Source organism: Nicotiana sylvestris, chromosome 10 (genome assembly GCF_000393655.2).
Source record: "Nicotiana sylvestris chromosome 10, ASM39365v2, whole genome shotgun sequence".
Classification (NCBI taxonomy): domain Eukaryota; kingdom Viridiplantae; phylum Streptophyta; class Magnoliopsida; order Solanales; family Solanaceae; genus Nicotiana; species Nicotiana sylvestris.
Genome location: NC_091066.1, coordinates 136185122 through 136207962, shown reverse-complemented (window position 1 = coordinate 136207962; position 22841 = coordinate 136185122). Strand labels below are relative to the sequence as shown.

The window sequence follows — 22841 nt, the reverse complement described above, 5'->3', positions numbered from 1 at the left end:
GCTTGAATAAATAAGTATATCTACAGAATTATCGAGCTAATGTGCTCAACGGAGTAGTGGTAGCATGGGAAGGTGCATGATGTGTTAAACAAGTGATTTCAGACTACTTCAGTGTAGTTCTCAGCACGTTCGAGGACGAACGTATGTTTAAGTGGGGGAGATTGTAACGACCCGACCGGTCGTTTTGAGCTCCGGCGCGTCATTCAGCAGTTTGAGGCCATGAGCGGCTTCATCTCAGGTATATTGACTTGTGTGTATGGTCAGAATTAAAATTCAGGAAGTTTGGAGTCAAATCTAAATGGAAATTCTCATTTTGAAAGCTTAAAATTGAAGAAATGAACTAGGATTGGAATTTTGAGTAAACGACCTCGGAATTGGGATCCGAAGGTTCCAGCAGGTTCGTATGATGATTTCGGACTTGGGCGTATGCCCGGATCGGGTTTTGGATAACCCGGGAGCGTTTTGGCGCCTATTGTGGAAGATAGCATTTTAGAAGAAATTGCATCAGTTTGGCTTAAAACGCATTTCAGTGTAATTGATGTCCGTTTGGAATTCCGAGACTGGGAGTAGCTCCGTATGGTGATTCTGGATTTGAGAGCGCGATCGGAAGTGAATTCAGAGGTCCGTAGGTCATTTTGGAGCCATTTGGCTAAATATAGAAATTTGAAGGTTTTTGAGAAAATTCGACCGGAAGTGAAAATTTTGATATCGGGGTCGGAATGTGATTCCGAAAGTTGGGGCAAGTCCGTAATGTCGAATGTGACTTGTGTGCAAAATTTGAAGTCATTCCTGAATGATTTTGGTAAGGTTTGAGACACTTAGTCTCTTTTAAGGAAGCTTAAATTGGAAAAGTCAACCGGATATTGACTTATGTGTTAGAGCGCTCGAAAAGCGAATTTTATGGTTCGGATAGCTTTGTTAGGTGATTTGGGACTTAGGAGTGTGTCCGGAATATTTTTGTGATGACCGGTGTAGAATTAAGCTTGAATCGGCAAAGTTAGTATTTTTGGCGAATTCCGGTTGATAGGTAAGATTTTGATCCGAGGTTCGGAATGGAATTCCGATAGTTGTTGTAGCTTCGTTATGTCATTTTGGACTTGTCTGCAAAATTTGAGATCATTCGGACTAGTTTTGACGTGTTTCAACATCGGATGTGAAAATTTGAAGTTTCAAAGTTCATAGGCTTGAATCCGTGGTGAATTTAGTATTTTTGCGTAGTTTGTGTCATATTATGGGACTTGTTAGTATACTTTGTTGGGATCCCATGAGGCTCGGACAAATTTTGGAAGAGTTTTTGGAAGATTTTTGCCGTTTTGAGCATAAATGTAATGATCTAAAGGTTCATTTTTAGTTCTAGAGATCCAAATTTGATTCCGAGACTTCCAGAATTTTGATAATGAATTATAGGACTGATCTGAAAATTTAGGTCTAATTTCATCAAGTCGCGATTAGGTTTTTGACGCGAAACATGAGTAATTGTTTAACGAGCGAAATGGATATCGCACTGGGCAAATGAGCTCCGAATTGAGTTTCGATTGAAGGGTTGTGATCGTATTATTATTTGTGACTCATAGGAATAAGAATCGTCTAATTCCGAGTTCGTATGATGGAGTTAGAGCCATTTTAGTGAAAAATGGTTGTGCTGCAATTTAAATTGGCTGCTGGGCAGTGAGTTTATATCTGATTTTGGATCATTTTTCCACCATTTTCAGTCATTTTGAGAGCTTTTGGACGGGGATTGAAGGGAGTTTCAACTGAGATCGATTGGAGGTAAGTTTTATGAGTTAAATACATGATTTTATTGAAGAATCATCCTTGAAATCCATGAAAACATAGCCAAATTATAAGAAATTAGGGCTTGAGATTGAAATTCTAAAATGAAGATTTGAGGGGTCATTTGAACTCCGATTTTGGTAAATTTTATATGTACGGACTCGTGGCGAGACGAGGAATCCGGTGATGTGACTTTCGTAATTTTTCGAGAAGTGGGCCCGGGGCTCGGGTTTTGCAAATTTCGTGATTTTCGATATTTTTCGAGTCTTTTCGATTGAGTTATATTCCCTTAGCCTATTGTAATATATTCCTTGTGGTTTTTTCGACGCGTGAGGAGGTCGATTCGAAAGGAAAGGGCATCGTGGAGTAGACTTTTGGCCGTTAGAGGTGAGTAATAGATGTAAATGCTATTCTGAGGGTTTGAAACCCCGGACTTTCACATCGTAACGCTATATTGAGGCGTGACACGCACTCCATGGCGAGTGCGGGGTCGGATACTATTGGGGATTTTGACTTGGTCCATCCCGTGTGATGTTTATACTATACTGGTGATTGATACACATACTTCATTGATATTACGGGGCTTGATGCCATGTTTGGGGCCTTGTGCCGATTTGTAAAATCCTTCGAGGATTGATATTACTGCTTAGCATGATTTGCATATCATTTAATTTCAGTCCAAGGTTTTAAATGCTGTTTTGCAAACTCAGCCATAATTCTAAGTGTTGAAAACTTAAATGATATTTTTAAATGTATTCCGGGCTGGGAACTTCTGTTTTGTAAATGCCCAAGGGGCTTATTATATTATTTTCTGGACTGATTATAAAGTGACTTGAAACAGTGGTAACAATGACACTGTGTGATATACTTGAAACAGTGGTAACAATGACACTGTGTGATATACTTGAAATAGTGGTAACAATGACACTAGATGATATACTTGAACAGTGGTAACAATGGCACTGTATGATATAAATTGGTCAGGTAACAATGGCTGACCGGTCAGGTAACAATGACTGACCAAGATATTGCGCTTAGGCTGTAGGAGCCCCTCCGGAGTCTGTACACACCCCTAGTGAGCGTCGTCGACGATAAATAAATATGGATGGCTCGGGAAGCACGCCGCAGTGGGTACTGGAATGTACCATCATATGCATTGCATTGCATTCATGTATTTCTATTTATACTGTTGTTTAGATGCTCAGTTCCATATGTTGCTGTATATTTGGATTTTAGCTTACTTTGTGTATTTACTGGATTTTCTTATCTTCGGACTGTAGTTACTTTTATTACTCACTGGGTCGGAGTACTCACTTTACTCCCTGCACCTTGTGTGCAGATCCAGGGCAGTCTCAGGCTCAGTAGATCCAGTTGATCAGCAGATCCAGCCTCTGGGAGTATCGAGGTAGCTGCACGGCGTTCGCAGCCATTGATCTTCTCCCTCCTATCCTATCTCTTTATTTCCGCATTATCGGACTTTGGATATACCGTGTATTAGGATGATATTCTGTATTCTAGAGGCTCAGATTCGTGACACCGGGTCCTAGTGAGCCGGTGACCCCCACCTTAACACCATAGATGCACCTCACCACCCTGAACCCAAATCCACTAACCATTTAGCTCGAATCCCCTCCCACCTTCTCGAATCTTCATTTGAAGATTCAAGTCGGACCTCGACTTACACCGATCTACCCCAGCGTCACACCAGACAGTCCCCGGACCTCCCTCGTGACCAAACCATGCTTGGTTTGGTCCGAATCTAACCAAGGAAACCCAAAACCCAAATCTGCCCTCTAGGAACCCTAGGAATCCTCATGCCCGGTCTGTGTCCGTTTGAGCCGAGTGATTAGGGTCTAATGGACCTTAATCGAAGTGTTCTCAGTTGAGAACACTTCGATTAAAGTCCGTTCAACCCCAAGAAATATCTATTCAAATCCAAGCTAAGGTTTTCTGATTTTTTTTTAAAAAGTTTTAAGGTAATTTTTGTTTTCTTTATCAGTTCGTTTTGTCTGTTGTATTTGAATGTCTATTTATGTGTCCAAATGTTTTGTTTAAATTATGTTTTGAATGTTTATCAACTATTGTTGTCCACTTTGCCCGGATCTCTATATTTGGTCAAGTTTTTCTTTCATTTACTGATAATGTGTGTATGTGTAAGCTGTACAATCAACCGAATTTGAAGTTGGTCGATTAATTAATCCCCAAGGTCATATTTGTTTTGACAGTACAATCTGAACCCCTGCTCAATACTGTTTGATTCCAATCCTTGGCTGTTGATTGTATATGTTGTAATTAGTATAGTCGAGTCGACATACGTCGTCGATTAGTTTCAGCTGTTGAATGGTAACAATTTGTTTCATACTGTTTGTTTTCTGCTAAAGCTTTGTTTGAATGCAACTAGGAACTAAGTATAGCTGTTGGTGTTTGTTCAAATTGAATCCGAAACATTATATGGTTTAGTTTATAGTTACAATTCAGACTTTGGTTTAAAATTGATGGCATGTGCATTCTTGGGCATCATGTGCACTGTGCTTCTTTGATATTTAGAGCAAATAGGACAGCATGTGCTGTTAGAACACACCCCTGCTGCCCATATCCTGCTTTAGTTTAGAAATAATAAACCTCACTTAAAAGGTAGATCTGCCAGGGGAAAATCATGAGAGTTTGTTTATATTTAAATAGTGAGTGGAAACTGGAAAGAGAGGAGGCCACATGGGAAGGTTTCTTATGTTTTTAACAGGCTGTGAATAGCCTGATATTAGGTTATAAAAGGGGAGCAGAACTTCCATTAGAAGGGACTGAATTTAAAAAGAGAAAAGAGATATAGAGAGAGACCACAGAATAGGCATATACAGACTGATTTTAGAGAGCATAGATGCAGAAAAGAGGGAACAAGAAATAAAAACAATCAGAACAATCAGAAACTGTTTCTTCCTATTGTTGTTTGGGCTTCATTTGTTTTCAACTTGTTCAAAAAATTCTGATTCTTTGAAGTTCCAATTGAGTCTACTGGTTGAGTGTTTTCATTGGTTTATTGCTGGTTCTGGTCTGCCTGGAGTTCTGATTCTACTCCACTATGTGCTGCTGTCATTTGGCTACTTTTTCTATCGGCTATAGTTGTATTCTTGCACTCGAGCCTGTTCTGCTGTGTTGCTTTGTTTGTTGTTGTTATTTTGTTCCTGCTGCTGCTGATTTTCCCTGTCTTCCTCCTCTTCTCTCTTGCATTTTTAGCGTTCCAGGTACATATTTCGAATCTCACATTGGTGTAGCTGATTGTAACAATGAAAGGCATGAGTTGAAAGATCTGAAGAATTTTTAATCGTCTGTTGCCTTACTTACAGCTTTGCAAATCTTGTTAAAGTTGTATAAATTCTTTAATTTGTAGTCCAATAGAAAACACATTAGTAAGTTTGTACTTAATCGAAAATATTCTTGTCTAACATTGCGATATGGTTTGATGGCAGTACATATGATGTAGTCGTATAATTTATGGAATGTGCTATCATTTGTAGAATTGTTAATTCAAACTCTTCCTCCAAGTTATGTTTTGAGCATGTAGGGCGAATGGTTTCTTGAAAGATCTTGCTGAGTACAACACAGTTTTAAGTTTAGGAGCTTCTGTTTCGGTAGGCAGTTTTAGGATGAGTTCTGAATATTATTAGTAGCACCATCTAATGAGTGACTTTATTTTGCTTAAACAAATTCAAAGTTTAACTCGAGGAGTATTCGGGGCTAAGTATAGTGTTTCATCAACCTCGTATATAATTCTTCTATCAAATTAAAAGCATGTCCCATGAGGTGTAACGCTTCTTCACTTCGTAAATGATTAAGCAGATAATTAATAAAAATACGGATTTGGCCAAAGCACACAATTGAATTAGCACGTATCTTTTTCTTCTATCTTTAGAGACGAACATAATAGAAATGTAGTCATTTTAGGATATTCCTTCTGAAATAATGAGGCGAGCCTCGCCAAATAAAAAATGCAAATTGTGGGGCCCTCAATAATTAACCATAATAAATACTTAGAATTCGTGACGGGCTGTTTAGCGAATTTCACTGCCTTCCCCAAAGATGATAACGCGTTAGACTCTTTAGGCGCGACTTAATTAAATTACATTCTTAAAATCGGGTGCGCATTTATGTGACCCAAATCCAAATCTCAACGGAGTCGAAATGCGTTAACAACTACGGGTGCATTGATTGTGACGTGGTTCAAGATGCATTTTCACGACGTTGCAATTCTATAAAAATACATGATAATAATAAAAGCGGTTTAAACTTAATAAAAGCACGTAAGTCGTAACATGTATTTAAATCAGATATTTAGCCATTGTAACAATTTAAGCGATCGTGCTAGAACCACGGGATTCGAGGGTGCCTAACACCTTCCCTCGGGTCAACAGAATTCCTTACTTAGAATTTCTGGTTCGCAGACTTCATTTGGAAAAGTCGAAAATTTCCTCGATTTGGGATTCAAGATAAACCGGTGACTTGGGACACCAAAAGCCAAACCTTTCCCAAGTGGCGACTCTGAATTAAATAAATAATCCCATTTCGAATATTGTCACTTAAATTGGAAAAACTCCCTCGCGCATTTAACCCTCCGGGGCGGGCGCGCAAAAAGGAGGTGTGACAACACCGGGTCCTAGTGAGATTATATTGTGTATTTTGTTAAATTCTTCAGTACTTTACTTGCTTAATTGATATTTATTTCCGCTATTTTTGATAAATTGGGTTAAGTGTTGAATAATGGTCGGGCTTGCCTAGTAGTGTGCTGGGCGCCATCACGACCGGGATTTGGGTCGTGACAGCTTCTTAGACACCGCTTGCGCAAAGGTGCATCCGCCCCTGTGTCCCACAGTTGGAAGGGGTGACAACATCAAAATACTACTCTTCACTGAGGCATAGGTGTCATTCAACCCCATGAGAAACATAATTAACCTCTCATCCTGGAGTGATTTGGACATTTTCATCTTTCCTCCACAACTACATTCACATGAGCACTTGACATGTGTATTCAAGGTATCTAGCTCATCCCATAGCCTCTTAATCTTAGTGAAATACCCTGCTATGTTGCTTGAGCCCTGAACCAAATTACTCAACTTTTTTTGTAAATGATACATTTTTTGCACCAATTGATTGACCAAATTTTTCTTTCAAATCATCGCACAGATGTTTGGCTGTTTTGGAATAGATAACACTTTCACCAATCTCTCTAGAAAGGGAGTTCAACAACCAAGATATGACCATGTCATTACACCTATTCCATAACTTGAAATCAGGTGTTTCTGAGCTTGGTGCAAGGCAGGTTCCATCTATGAACCCCACCTTGTTTTTGGCAGAAAGAGCAATAAGAATGGACCTGCGCCACCCTCCATAGCTTCTACCATCAAAGTTTGTGTTTACCATGTTTATTCCGGGTGAATTTGAGGGGTGAAGGAAGTAGGGATGACTTGAGTCCTTCATTCCACCTCCATTATTTGCAGAAGTGGTGACATTTGCTGAACTGGCCTCAGTTGTTTCAGGAATAGAACCCATTGAAGACACGAGAGTGAAGATAAAAATGAACTGAAAAAAAAACCAAAGGATCAATTCTTTAGAGCTACTGCTCTGATACCATGTATTTTTTGAAAGACCAAAAATTAGGAGAATTTTTTGTGTATCTCATTGATGTGAAACTCTGGTATTTATACCAGTATAGTAACATGCCCACTACCTATTGTCTATTGAATACAAACAAATTACAGCTATGTACTATGTATAACTTTGTACAATATTTTTATACTATTTCTATAATGGTTTCGAGAGCTATATTGGTTTCCAAATGGGAGCAACTATGTTTTGTTTCCAATTGGACAGCTATTATGGTCCTCATCAGCTTTTAATCAGTTTTCAATCTAATAGTTTTGGTGTTCCCACGTGTCCTTTGTCCCGAATCAGAATTTGGGCTTGGGTCTTCAACTGTTGGGCCATTTTTCTCTTTCTGGACCATATCCCCAAATCCATTTGCCACTTTCCTCTTTATAGCAGACTGATTTTCTTTCTTATGAGAAGTGAAAGAAGAAGGAGGTAATTGAGGCTTCATAGATGAGATTCCAACAAAAATGAGTATAACCTAGAGGCCTTGTGGAATTTTTAGATCAATCTGTGCTCTTCTGGCATACTGCGCTCACATATAAAAAATCAAATTTATTCAAGTTTCTAAGTTCGATTATGAAAAAAATTGCCAGTAGCTAGTAAGCATTATACACATTTCTATACATTCTTGTTTGAATTTTCTGTACAAATCATATATATTGTCTGATTCTGGGAGTCCACTATGCTGGATTCACTTCTGGCTATGAACTGTTTCATAATGAATGAAAGAAGTCAACAAGTTTCTTTGACACAGACTGCTGAGATTCGTCAAACAAATCCTCATCATTATCATCAAAATCATCCTCATTTTCGAAAACTAAGTACATCCCATGTTTCTTCAGTTTAAGGCCATTAAAACGTGGACGCTCTCTAATTCCAACCTGCACTCTGTCTCCGTCTTCCAACATGAGCGTAAAATCACTGTATTCTTGAAATCGACATAAATAGAGCTGATCGTCATCTGTATCAGGAACCCCCATCAAGTACAAAGTTTTCTTAAGTTTAGGTTCAACATCACCTTGTCTGGTAATCGTTGCTTGTATATCTACGATCGAAGGGACTTCGTGTCTGAAATTATCCTCCACTTGTTGGTCTAGCGAGAGAACTATACCGATGATCACCCCCTTGATATCACGATTCTTGCGAGTTGAGAAGCTAATAGGTACTTCCTTAATAAACCAATCTGGAAGATCATCCCCTGGAACACAGAGATACTTCATATGCCTTAGACAATCCTGCATTCAGAGTCTTAGTCAACTTCATATAAAAAAATGTATATATATTGCTGATGTCTAAGAGGGGGAGGGAGGAGAGAGAAGAAGAAAGAACCTTGGAAATCCTCCTTTTTATAGAAGCAAAGCACGCGTTGCAACCTATAGTATACAACCTTCTCAAAGATTTCAGGCTTTCAAGGCCAGGAATATCTATTATTTTCTTGCAATTACTGAAGTTGAGTTCTTCCAAATATTCCAAATCTGATATGCTAGCTATATGTTCCAACGCGGAGCAGTTTGCAGCATTTAACCATTCCAAACTTGAAGGAAGTTGAGGTAGAAACTTGAGCTTTCTGCAGTTTGGGAGAAGCAAACGCTTGAGAACGCAAAGTCCTTTCATGCTACAAGGGAGACTACAAAAATCGTTGTGTCCAAGGTCGAGCTTTTCCAAAGCAGACAACTTTTGAAAATCATCAGAAATCTTTCCGGATATTTTCCATGCATGAGCATCTAGGAATTCCAAGGATGATAGATTTGAAAATGATTCTGGAAGAGTAACGCGTTTTGAGCTTTCTCCTACATGTAAATCATCCTCATTTCCGTCCTCTCTAGGCTGTGGTTTCTTTCTCATCTTCAGTAGTTTTAAGCTTGAAAGCTTTCCAATTTCATTGGGTAATTCTGAGACAGCAGTTTCATCCATATAGAGGTAACACAAACTCTTAAGTCTTCCAATTGAAGCCGGAAGACGTTGGAGATTCAAACAGTTGCTCAGGTCCAACATCCAAAGTCTTTCTAATAAGCCTATAGAGTCTGGCAACTCAATAATCGATGTATTGCATAGGGCCAAAGTAGTTAAACATAACATATTTCCAATTGAGTCAGGTAAACATCTGATTGAAATGCAGTTCCTCATCTCAAGCTTCTCAAGGGACTTGAAGTTTCCTAAATGGAAATTTAGTTCACTAACTGAGGTCCCTTGTAGACAAAGCCAAACCAATGACGATAAGTTACTCGTGGAATTTGGCAATTCGGTTAAGGACTTGCAATTGCTGACCGTAAAGAACTTCAAATGAGATAATAAACCAACAGAAGGTGGCAATTCTTCTATGGAGCTCTGATCAAGATAAAGTCCTATTAAAGATTTAAGATCGCCAAGGGAATCAGGAAGTGAGATGAGCCCCTTGCACATTCTCAAGCCTAATTCCTCAAGATTTTTCAAATTTCCAATGGAATCGGGCATTTCCTTTAAAGCAGATCCGTTAAAAGAAAGCTCTCTCAGCGAACTTAGATTCCCAATAGCTCTAGGCAGTAACTCCAAAGATCGGCAATGATTTAAATTCAAGATCTGAAGACTCTTCAGGTGAAAGATAGAGTTAGGTAGCTTTCTTATTGCTGTACCATCTAGAAGAAGCTCTCGCAAAGATTTCCAGCCACTCAAGTCCTCTGGTAATTCTCTTAGACTTGAGCAACCAGATAGGATTAGTATTTGTAGACGTTTCAATCCAGACACGTCATTTGGAAATGCCAAAATGTTCTTACAGTCCTTCATGTTCAAATAGGTCAACATAGTCAAGTCTCCAATTGACGGATGGATCAGAACTAGTTCGTTGCATTGCTCAAGAATCAGCTTCTCCAATTGAATTCCAGATAAATCAGGGATTTCCTTAAGCTGGCGACAACTACGTAGATTAATAACTTTCAGCTGCTTTGCCATCTATCAGATGAAGATTTGCTCAGTCATTGAAAAAGGAAACGACTTGCAGAATAACACTTTGAGATCAATAGACATGAAAGCCAAGAAGATAAACATTAAGGAAAATGAGCTAGGGGGATAAGGGAAGACAAACCAACAAACATTTCCATTAAAAAGATATAAAAGTTGCACCTTTCCTTGTGTGCTTCAGCTTCATAGAGACATAAAAACAATTAGCCACTTACCTGACAAAGCTTGTAGTACATCCTACTTAATTACCAACAAAAAAAGATGTCAAAAAGGAGACATGTAGTTCTTCCTACTTATACCAACAAACAAAGCTGGTAAAAAAGGAGAGTGGTTGAGCTAATTCACTTACCTTGTTCTGGTAGCAATTCCACTTTTTCTTATTCCAGAGCTGTGTAATCTTGCTCTCCGACAAATCAAGAACTGCAATCTTTCGGGACAGTAATTCTGGAGGAATAACTTCCAGAGGGCAACCTTTCCACTGCAGCCACCTCAGTTCAGCAGGTAATAGCTTGAAATTTCCAACCAATTTGGCATGATTGATTTGAAGAAGTCTCAGTTTTACCATACGCTGAAAAGCTCTAGTGTAAAATGTTACACCATTTTCCTTTCTACCTTGACCAATATACTTTCTAAATACTTTCTTCAAACTCCACTTTACTTCCTTAGGATTTAGATCATGCTTCTTCTCAAAGTCAAGCACAATGCCCTCAATTGTTCTTGTCCCCTAGAATTTGTTCAGATTATATCAAAAGATCAAGAGGGGAAGCTAGAAGACAAATAACAAAAAGTTAAATCCTCAATTAAATAATGAGGGAATAAGCCAAGTAGAATGCTTCTCGGTTGCTTTGAAGGTATCTTTTGGCTGCATATTCTTTCTTTTGTACTAAATTAGGAATACACCTAGTATTTTGTAAACGAAGTAAATTCAACTCCTATTACTAAAAGTGTTAAGTTGGCAATAATTTTTTCATTGCGCACCACAATCAGCTCATTCAAAAATCAAATTTGTTTTATGCATTAACGGTGTAAAAAGTTTTTATACAAAAAGATCATCTGAAAAATCAATTGTAAGCAAGTGTTTGCATTGTACATGGAATGAGAACCTAGAAAAAGGGGGTGCATTACCTGCTACAATCAACTACATAACTCATGGATTCGCTGTTTGCTTACTGGCTTCAGAAAACACTAGTTTTCTTGAAGCTTCTTGTTCGTATCTCTGATCAACTAATAACGTAAAATGTTTTCTACACTATCTATGTATAACTTAGTTCATAATTCAAATACAAAAAGAATTTTGAAACTTGTGTTCGAGCAAGCAACACGGTCAAGTAGAAGACTTGTTGTTTAGCCGTTTAACCACCATGTAGAAAACAAGAAATTTCATCTCAATGTACAAGTAGGTACTAACTTCAAGTTAAGCAATACTGCAAATACGAAAGGTGTTAATTGGATCATAAAACCATACCATGTGGTTCTTTAGGACAGTCAGAATATCGTCATGATTCCACAGTCTACTACGTTTACCAGCATCTGCAAAATTCTCATGTTGTACAATTTGCCTTCCCATGTCTTTGAGCTGATCATGCATCCATAAAATATTCCCATCAACGATTTTAAGAAGCGATTTTGCTGTGAGCTCTGTGATTGCACTTTCAGCGCCAAAGCTACAACCTTCAAATATCGCAATTGCATCTTCCCTTTCAAGCCTTGTATTAAGAAGAAGACATGCTAAATCAAGAAAGATGCACTTTTCTTGTTCATCTAGAGCTCCAAAACTTATTTCCAAGACTTGTTGAAGATCACCCGGGCGAATCTGTCTCAGCTTTTGCACTAAATCTTCCCACTCCTTTAATCTTTTCTTGTAGAACAATAAAGATCCGAAAACTTCCAGAGCCAGAGGTAATCCCCCACTGAGTTTTACAACTTCTTCAGCAAGATCAGAAAAGTTCTTAGGAGGATGCTCTCTTCCAAATGCATGATAACTAAATAACGTAAATGACTCGGACAAAGAAAGCTCATTCACTTCAAAAGTTTCGTTTACAATACTTGGGAGTAAAACATTTTGATCTCTAGTGGTGACGACGACTCTGCTTCCTTGGCAAAACCAGTCTCTCCTACCAACCAACACACGAAGTTGGTCTGCATTATCCACATCATCTAGGAAAACAGCAACTGGCTCATTATTCATAGCCTCCTTGATTGATCGGATTCCTTTAGCAGTATCGTCTATGATTGGCGAAGCACCTGAGTTAAGATCACCAATAAGTTTGCTTTGAAGAGTGGCCATACCATTTTGGCGCCTTGCAATTTCTTTAACATCTGAAATAAAGCTACGTTTCTTGAAATAAACAACAAACTGATTGTACAAAGCCTTGGCAAGAGTGGTCTTCCCAACTCCCCCCATTCCATATAGTCCTAATACTTTCACACCATTTCCTTTCACGTCCAATTTCCTGCATAACTCATTAAGACGAGAATGAAGACCTACTGGATATTTTGCCACGCCTAAAGGTGTGTTATTGAGTTTCGACAGAACTTCTTTGACTAGAGAATGGATTAACTCCGATTCTTCCCTGGAACAAATATGACAACAACGAAGTCAAGTGAGAAAGTTTCAGTCCCTAGAATAAGCAAGTGATGCCTAAAAGCAAGTTGGCACATCAATCAGATAAAAGAATTTTATCAAACCATGTCACAAAGGCTAAATTATCTTGAAATAGCAGTGTTATAACAAGCATGATCTGGATGATTTTCAGAACCACTTTTAGGGCTGCTAATTGTAACATAACCGGTGCTTGCAAGGTAATTAAAAACATAGACACAACTTAATAAAGCAACATGCACCCGCTTCTTCTTCTTTTGCTGCTGCTGAGCTTTAGCCCAAGATATAAGAATAATAGCCTGTTTGGCCAAGCTCCTCCAATCCTAGAAGCATTTTTTTTCAAAAGAAATAGTACTTTTTTTCAAAGTTGAAGTGTTTGGCCAAACTTTTGGAAGAAGAAAAAGTACTTTGAAGAGAAACAAAAGCAGTCTTGGAGAAGCAGAAAAAATAGTTTCTCTCCAAAAGAACTTTTTTAAAAAGCACTTTTGAGAAAAATACACTTAGAAGTAGTTTTTAAAAACTTGGTCAAACACTAATTGCTTTTCAGCAGTGTTTTTCAAATTAATTAGCCAAACGCAAACTGCTTCTCACTAAATATACTTTTGACAAAAACCACTTCTCAAAATAAGCTAATTTTTGCAGCTTGGCCAAACAGGCTATAAGATAGTCTCCTCCTTCTAGCTCCTTCAAGAAGCTCAATTCCTTCTCTTTGAGTTACAAACCCCAGAAATTCATACAAACACTGAAGCTCTTCCACTCTTTCTCTCTCTTCGACAGTCCCCCTAATGGTAACTGACTCAGCCGGCAAAACCGCCATCATTGTCGTTCACCCATCCGATCAGGTGGGTCCCTCTCTCCTCTCTATCTCTCTCCTCTCTCGTCCTTGTTTCTTTCTTCTTTTTTTCTCCTCCTCTCTTCCGCCTCCCTAAACCCTAATAGTAGAATCCCCGTTGTCGACTGCCCACCCCCACCCGACCTCTCTCCTTCCCTTGCTCTCCTCTTTCTCTCTTCTTTCCCCGCTTATTGCTTCACTCCCGCCCCTCCCATCTCTTTCTTCTTTCTTATGTCTTCTCAACCCCATTTCTCTCTTCTTTCCCCGTCTATTGCTTCACTTCCGCCCATCTCCCCCTTTTTCTTCTTTCTTCTATCTTCTCAGCCCCACTGCTATTCTCGCCGGCGACGACAACCCGGCCCGGCGACGTTAGATTGGTACTTCAGTTTCCACCCGGATCGTTGTTGTCACCAATGGTAGCATCACCGATGGTAGTGGTGACAACACCCCCTTACCTTTGTTTTCCTTAGTTGTTTAGTTGGAGCCAGCAAGAGCTGGCGGAAAGTTGGAAGTTAACCCGCTAGGTGCCACAACAATGCTATGTTATTCTAGGTTTTATTTGAGGGAGTTGGTACTTCCTGCCCACTTATCAACACACCCATCTCTTTCGTGTTAGTTAAATTAATGTAGTGTTAGTTCACGCTTATTACTAGCGTGCCTATTTGATCTCCTGATTAGGGTATTGTAGTTGTAGATTATTTTTGTCCATTTTGGCCCTTCGCTTGTTTAGTGCTAATGCTACCTTGGTATATCGTAGGTTATGGTGGTTGTGGCCTATGATAGTAGAATAAGGTCATGTCCTTGGGGTTGGGGTGGGGGTGGGCCAAGGTGTAGAGGGTAGGGGGCAAGTGGGTGGCAAAGAAGGGAACCTATAAGTTGAGAATTGGGTCTTGGAACATAGGAACATTGACAGAGAAGTCTATAGAGCTGACGAAGATTCTCCAAAAGAGAAAGGTCAATATAGCGTGTATCCAGAAGACGAGGTGGGTAGGGAAGAAGGCGGGGGATGCGAATGAGTTTAACTTGTGGTACGAAGGAGGCGTGAGGGATAAGAACGGAGTTGGTATTTTGGTGGACTAGGAACTCGGGGAGTTAGTGGACAAATTAGGCGGGTGAATGATAGGCTTGGTATTTTGGAGGATAGGGAACTCAGAGGCGTTAGTGGTAGAGATTAGGCGGGTGAATGATAGGCCGATGACTATTAAGTTAGTTGTTGGAGGGCTTACTTTAAATGTTAGTAGTGCTTACGCACCCCAATGGGGCTTGGAAGAGTAAGTTAAAAGGCGTTTTAAGGAGGGTTTGGATGAAGTTATGCATGGTGTTCTGCCCACCGAGAAGTTATTCGTATAAAGGAATTTTAATGCGCATATCGGGGCTACTGCTGGGGCTATGACAAGGTACATGGCGACTTCGGTTTGGGGGTTAGAAATGGATGAGGAACTTTACTATTGGACTTAGCTAAAACTTTTGATTTGGTGATAGCGAACTCAAGTTTTCAGAAGATGGAGGAGCACTTAGTTACCTTCCAAAGTACGGTGGCCAAAACCTAAATTGATTATATCTCCCCGGAAGTGTGATAGAAGTCTGTGCACGAATTGCAAGGCTATTCTAAGCGAGAACCACGCGACCCAGCACAGGCTCTTGGTGATGGACTTAAACATCATGATGAAAAGGAGGAAAATGGTTGTATAGGGTTTATCGAAGATCAAGTAGGGCGTCCTGACTAAGGACAAAACTCAGGAGTTGGGTAAGAAGTTGCTGGCTATGGGGGCTGGAATAGCAGCGAGGATGTGAGTGGTATGTGGACAATAATGTCGAACTGCATTAGGGGGGCTGTGCGAGAGGTGTTAGAGGTCTCGAAAGGTTACTCTGGCGGTTACAAAGGGGACTAGTGGTAGAATGAGGAGATCCAAAAAAAAGTGGAAGCAGAGAAAGCGGTGTGTTTGAAGCTAGTAGAGAGCACAAACAAGGAGGAGAAAAAGACTGAACAAATAAGGGTATAAGAAGGCTAAGAAGGAGGATAAGACAGCGGTCACGGAGGCTAAGACTGCATCATTTAGTCGTTTGTACCAAGAACTGTGGGACAAAGGTAGGAACAAGAAGCTATTCAGGCTGGCCAAGGTAAAAGAAAGGAAGGCTCGTGATTTGGACCAAAAGGATGCATCAAAGACGAGGAAGACAAAGTTTTAATGGAAGAGGCATATATCAAGCGAAGATGACAGACTTACTTTTATAAACTCCTGAATGAAGAGGGGGCAGGTACTTTGTGTTGCGTGATTTGGAGCACTCTGAGGGTTGTAGTGATTTTAGGTATTGTAGGCGCATAAATATTGAGGAAGTCGTGAGGGCTATGCGTAAAATGAATAAGGGCAAAGCGACCGGCCAGATGAAATTTTGGTGGAATTTTAGAGACACGTGGGTAGGGCAGACTTGGAGTCGCTGACTGAGATGTTTAACGTTATTTTTAGGACGAAGAAGATGCTGGAGAATGAAGGTGGAGTACGATAATCTTGTTATACAAGAACAAATGTTGTGATATCCAAAATTGTAACAACTACATGGAGATCAAGTTGCTTAGTCATAATATAAAAGTTTGGGAAAGGATGGTGGAGGTGAGGGTAAAGAGGACTGTGTCTGTATCTGAGAACCAGTTCGAATTTATACTGGGACGTTTGATTACGAAAGTCATCAACCTTGTCAAGAGGTTGGTGGAACAGTATAGGGAAAGAAAAAAAGGATTTGCATATGGTGTTTATCGACCTAGAGAAAGCATACGACAAGGTCCAAAAGGAGGTTCTTTAGAGATATTTGAAGGCTAAAGGTGTTCATGCCACATACACTAGGGTGATTAAAGACATGTATGATAGGGCTAAAAACCTTATGAGGATAGTGGGAGGAGATTCGGATCATTTTTCAGTTGTGATGGGGTTACACCAAGGATATGCACTTAGCCTATTTTAATTTCCCTTGGCGATGGATGCACCGATGTGCCATATCAAAGTGAGGTACCATGGTATTTGTTATTCGCAGATGACATAGTACTGATTAACGAAACGCGAGGCAGTGTTAATGACATGTTGAAGGTTTGGAGACAGACCCTATAGCCTAAAGGATTCAAGTTGAGCAGGACTAAGACAGAATACTTAGAGTGCAAGTTTAGCAAAGCGACAGAAGGAGCAAATATGGATGTGAGACTCGATTCACAAGTCATCCCAAAGAGAAGAAGTTACAAGTATCTTGGGTGTGTTATTCAAGGGACTGGGAAAATCGACGGGGATGTCACATATCGTATAAGGATGAGGTGGATGAAATGCCGTCTTATGTGATAAGAATGTGCCACCAAAACTTAGAGACAAGTTCTACAGAGTGGTGGTTAGATCGACTATGTTGTATGGGACAGAGTGTTGATCAGTCAAGAACTCAATATCCAAAAAAAGAAATAGCAAAAATGAAGATGTTGAGATGGATGTGCGGGCATACTAAGTTGGATAAGATTAGGAATGAAAATATCCGGGTTAGAGTGGGCATGGCTCCCTTAGAGGACAAAATATGGAAAGTGAGGCTTAGATGGTTCGGGCATGTGAATAGGAGAAGCTTAGATGCCCCGGTAAGAAGGTGTGAGCGATTGGCTTTGGTGGGTATGAAAAGAGATAGAGGGCGGCCACAGAAGCATTAGGGAGAGGTGATCAGGTAGTACATGGCACTGCTTCAGCTTACCGAGGACATGTCCTTTGATAGGAGAGTGTGGAGGTCGAAAATTAGGGTAGAAGGTTAGTAGGTAGTCAAGCGCTTTTCTATTCCGTGCAGGGTTTCAGAGTTAGTCCTGCTAGTGTTACACGCTATTTTCCTACTATCTTATTTATCGCTTTGGTTTCTTAGTATCTTGCCGTTGTTACTGCTTGTTGCTACTACTCCGTTCCACCAATTTTTCTGATTCTTAGATTATTGTTGTTATCTTTCTGGGCTTTGTGGTTGGTACTACTTGTTTCTGCTGTTACTTTTCTTCTTGAGTCGAGAGTCTATCAGAAATAGTCTTTTTACTTTTTAAAAGTAGGAGTAAGGTCTAGGTACAAACTACCCTCCTCAACCCACTTGTAAGACTCCAATATGTTTGTTGTTGTTGTTACTAAAGCTTTATAAATTAGCTCATCAAAACTCAGAATATCAACAAAGGAAAAAACGATGGGATAAGCACGTCCAATAGGAATTCGAATGGATTATTCAGCTACAAGCAAAAATGCTTTGAAAATGGGCAGTTCAAAACTTCAAGAAAATTTACGAAGTTCAAACAACTTTTCAAGACGTTTCACTCACATAAGTATTGAAACTCAAGGACATTATTCCATAGTATAACTTTACAACACAACTAGGGCTATCAAATTTGGCCTTAGCCCAAATAATCTGCCCAACCCGCTCAAGATTGGGCTGGTTATTGACCCACCCATTTATTGAACTCAACTCATCTTGACACAACCCATCTCAACCATTTAAAATTGGGTTTATTTTTATCCCAAATTGATCCATGAGTAATTTTGTAAAAATATCTTAAAAATAAATTAATTTTTTTTGTTTGATATGTTATACATGACCATAACAAAAGAAAAAAAGTCTTATTTTGTAATTATACAATTCATAAAAAAACAACATATATTAACTAAAGATTGATAACAGTTGAGTAGGTTGGCTATGACCCAAATTTTAGCCCATTTTGACCCAACCCGTCTTAGCGCAAGTAGTTGTTGGGCGGATCATTTGATCCACCCAATTATTGATTCAACACGTTTTGATCCGCCCATTTGACACCCCTAGATACAACCTTGGAGTATTATTTGTATAAGTTTCAAACTCCAGGATACTACATTGGAGTATCACTTGCATAAGTTTCAAACTCCAAGATATTGCTTTGGTAAATTGATAATTCGGGTTTGTTATCTATAATATCTAAAATTTATATTTCAAAATTGAGCTCATTTGAAGTAGATTTGGCATTGAATCATGTGTTGGATTATTGAAATTCAAAAAACAAGTTTATATGTTTGGCTAAATAAAATCAACCAAGCATTTGTACTTCAGTTGCACACATTTTAAGTGCATGCAAAAAATTGGTTGTACTTCAAGCGCACATGTCTTAAGTGCAAAAATGACTGCACTTAAGACGCACATGACTGAAGTGCAACTAAAGTTTTGCATGCACTTAAGACGACGTTTGAGTCTGAAGTGGAGATAAAAATGGTGTACTTCAATCATATGTTGTGACTTCTTAACTTCGGACAAAATTTATAACTTTAGATTCGAATTTTACTACTTTATAGCCTGTTTGGCCAAGTTTCTTTTCGGCAAAAAATGTTTTTCTTTTTTTTGCCAAAAGCACTTTTGGCCAAAAATTGAGGTGTTTGGCCAAACTTTTGGAAGGAAAAAAAAGTGCTTTTGAGGAGAAGCAGAAGCAGTTTTGGAGAAGCATAAAAAAGTAGCTTCTCTCTAAAAGCACTTTTTTGAGAAGCATTTTTGAGAAAAATACACTTAGAAGCAGTTTTTTAAAGCTTGGTCAAACACTAATTGCTGCTCAGAAGTGTTTTTCAAACTAATTAACCAAACACAGACTACTTCTCACCAAAAGTACTTGAGATAAAAACACTTTTGAGAAAAAGCACTTCTCAAAATAAGCTGATTTTTGCAACTTGGCCAAACGGACTATTAATCACGTATGTCTAGAGTAGTATTCGAAGTGAGTAAAATTGTAAAAAATAAAAATTAAACTTCGGATACAATTTAAATGGTAGTCCCAAAATCAGGTGATTGTGCAGTCTCCCTGTAACACCGCACTAAGAACATAATAAAACAATAAGGGGTCGTTTGGTTGGAATACGGCTTATGCCAGTATAAGTTATATTGGGATAAATTATGTTAGGATTAGTTATGCTGAGATTGTTGTTTATTCACTGTTTAGTATGTTGTATTAAGAATGACAATTGCATAATTTCTAAGAAGGTATAAGTTATACCGGTGCTAATTACTCCACCCTCTATAAGGTATAAGTTTAACATCGGAATAACTTATACCTGATTTGCTAACCAAACAGAGTATTAAGGTGGTATTAAATTTTTATATCACCCCTATACCTTCTTATATCTTATACCAAACGACCCCTAAATCTACCATACACAAGTAAACAGAGTACCAACATACAACTTGAGCACAACCCATGATATAAAAATAAGAGGTGGACACAGACGTGTGAATTTGGATAAACGCTACAAGGGGAAAATCAATGATTCAAAACTTTGAAGAATTCACCATGATATACCTGATTTGCATAATGTTATGGAAAATGAATGCAAAACTTTGGCTCAGCTGATTATAAATTGTGGCAAAGCCTCAAAGGAAATTGAGAGTAGAAAATGAATCAGTCTATTTTACAGGTATTTCTTATGATTTAACTTGTTTATTGGAGTATGTATAGTGAAAATCTTTTTACAGTATGTATAACTCAACTGATTATAACATAATTATAACTTTTTTCTCAAATTATTTTCGGTCCCAATAAAGATATATGTACTTGTTATCGATTGCTAATTTATATGTATAGTTATTTTCTTAAGTAATTTAATATGTAAAACTGTTTTACATGACTACAGGTGTGGATTTGCTTCCCAATATATGGAACACGTGAACCCATGGTCTCTTCGCCAAACTAGGTATTTTATGTACATATTTTCGAGAATTGATCTGATATTATTTGTCGGCCAGGCTGAATGGGGCACTTGATTGAATATTGAGTTATTTACCTAGAAGAATTGGGATCAAATGTTATTTATTTATTTTTTCCTTTCTTTAGTGATGCACGCATGTTCTAGTAGCTCTAGATCTGTCCCTGCATGACTAGCACTGCATGAAATTCAAAACGTTATCTAAATACCAAAGCTTTGAATGTTGCATGATAAAAGCTTGAAAGGGTTCAATGGATTTGATCATTTTCAGAATTGTGGAGCAAAGATTAACAGTTGCATCAAAACTGCACTGTGAGAACAATTTTGAACAATTGTGAATGAAACTAGTTGTTGATCTCCCTTGCAACAAGATCAAAAACCACAATCAGCTTCAAGTTAACTATCATTGATATGCATTGAGGATATGGGATAATGCAGCTATAGAAATTTCAAATTTACAATACCTTTTTCTATTGTTTGTTAACATGAGAATTATAAAATAAAATCTTGTGTAATGAAGTGGTGACAAATGAAAATCCTAATAACCGAAAGTCGGTACAACATAAATTTTTTAGAATAATCAGCTAGACCAAACCATTGACCCCTCGTTCTTATATCAAAAAAACAGCTAGATTAAAAGTATAATAGAAAGTCAATTACTACTTGTCACGTTTCAAGAAATGTGCCTTTTGGTTACCGTGAAATGATAGGAAAAGCGTGACCATCACCAATAAACAACAAAGAATTTGATGAATGTGAAAGGAGTAAGGGTTTTTTAAATGGTGAAGTTCCTCCACCTCCCACCAATAGGATTAGTCCCACCGTTAAGTAGGAAATCGTTGTTCATCACTTCAAGTGGATGTTAAAAAAATGAAGAATCTGAAATCTACTTTTTTAAACAGAGAATTCTTTCGTAGATCTAACTTATAAAAACCAATAGTGTAAAAAAATTCTAATTGTATCAATGTAAATTAACCTATTTTTTTACTGGCAACTTGCCTTGTTTTTTTCCTTCATATTATTAATCCCATTTTCTTTTATATATATATTTGCCTGCCAAGTTAATATCTTTAAGATTTATAAGAAAAACGTGTCATATATTACTATAACACAGACAATGTAATTTGAAGTGTTTAGCTTTTTGCTATCGTCCTTAATTTTTAAACTCATACTTAGTGTTAGACATTCAAATTCAGTCGATTCATAACAAAAAAAAATTCTAATATATATTTTTAGGTACTTTTATATTATCTTGATAATGTAATTGCATTACAATATCTTAATGTTCGAGAGTCTAATTCAATTTGCCCGCACCTCAATTACATGCCATCATTCATCAGTACATGCATCAAAATTTAGGCATAATATGAAAAAATCACCTTTGACTTGAGCTAAAATTTGAAAACGAGGCCTCATGAGTTTCTGTCCACTTTGTTTACCAATAGACTACCTTATTTACTATTTTTTGTGCTGTTAGTAGATAACAGTTGAAGACAAAGAGGGAAGAAGGATATATATACATACCAGAGCTTGGAATCCCAACCGGAGATATTACCAGCTTTTTTCATAGCTTCTCTCCACCGACAAACTTTCTCTGCTTCCACCATTATTTCGTGCTTCCTAAAATGCTCCTCAAACGGACCCGTCTGTCTTCGGACGTCCGACGGGTCAACCCGGTAGAAAACAGGCAGCAATAGTCTTTTGCATTCCGAGATCTTCACCAGTTCTTCGAGGCACCACTTCGAAGAGGCGTAGTTCTGTGAAATCACGGCGATCGAAGCCGCCGAGTCTTCGATCGCGGCAGAGAGATTCGGAGCGATCTCCTCGCCGCGATCCAGACCTTCGTCGTCGATGAATGTCCGTACGCCATTCCGTACGAGTTCATTGTAGAGTTTGTTGGTAAATCCGTGGCGTGTGTCTTCTCCTCTGAAGCTGAGGAATATGTCCCAATGGAACCTATGCCCTGAGGTCAAGGACCACGTCTCTTCTTCTTCTTCCGCCATAGCCCATTAGCCTTTTGGTTTTAGCCCAGTGGAAACTTGTACGTACTCTATATGTATTACGGACATGACATGACAGCGGGAAAGTGAATGGTGCAATTTCAACCGTTCATAAATTTGATCCAATGGATAAGTTACTTTTGCATTGTTCCTTTCCTCCTTATTTTCCTCCTTTTGTTTTTCCTTTTTTGCCAAAAGAAATTACTCTAGTAGCTATAGATTGTATACGAAAATAAAACATAAACGGCCTATAACTCTATAAGAGCTACGAGTCTAAAAAGGGAGTGCGGAACCAAAATGTGGTTTATTTTTACTCAAAATATTCAAATAAGTGTCAAAAAAAAAGTTAC

The 22841-nt window shown here is 38.5% G+C and overlaps 2 protein-coding genes across 2 annotated transcripts; both read right to left on the bottom strand.

Annotated features, from left to right (window-relative positions):
* Positions 1-6870: 6870 nt before the first annotated feature.
* LOC138880004 (uncharacterized) lies at positions 6871-7314 on the bottom strand. Its single transcript, XM_070159653.1, has one exon. It carries the CDS (start codon positions 7312-7314, stop codon positions 6871-6873), a length of 444 nt encoding a protein of 147 aa, XP_070015754.1.
* A 631-nt stretch (positions 7315-7945) lies between these two features.
* Positions 7946-22569, bottom strand: LOC104220994 (disease resistance protein RPV1). Its single transcript, XM_009771966.2, has 5 exons — positions 22016-22569; positions 11816-12923; positions 10700-11074; positions 8743-10341; positions 7946-8648 (listed from the first exon to the last, which is right to left on the bottom strand). Exons 1-5 carry the CDS (start codon positions 22492-22494, stop codon positions 8127-8129), a joined length of 4083 nt encoding a protein of 1360 aa, XP_009770268.1. The 5' UTR covers positions 22495-22569; the 3' UTR covers positions 7946-8126.
* Between the last annotated feature and the right edge of the window lie 272 nt (positions 22570-22841).

Excerpts from the sequence above, each read along its gene's own strand:
- LOC138880004 (XM_070159653.1), bottom strand. The coding sequence starts at position 7,314 with ATGGGTTCTATTCCTGAAACAACTGAGGCCAGTTCAGCAAATGTCACC.
- LOC104220994 (XM_009771966.2), bottom strand. The coding sequence starts at position 22,494 with ATGGCGGAAGAAGAAGAAGAGACGTGGTCCTTGACCTCAGGGCATAGG. Across the intron at positions 12,924-22,015 it reads GGTTGGGATTCCAAGCTCTG|GGAAGAATCGGAGTTAATCC; the intron begins GTATGTATATAT and ends TATTTGTTCCAG. Across the intron at positions 11,075-11,815 it reads CTGTCCTAAAGAACCACATG|GGGACAAGAACAATTGAGGG; the intron begins GTATGGTTTTAT and ends AACAAATTCTAG.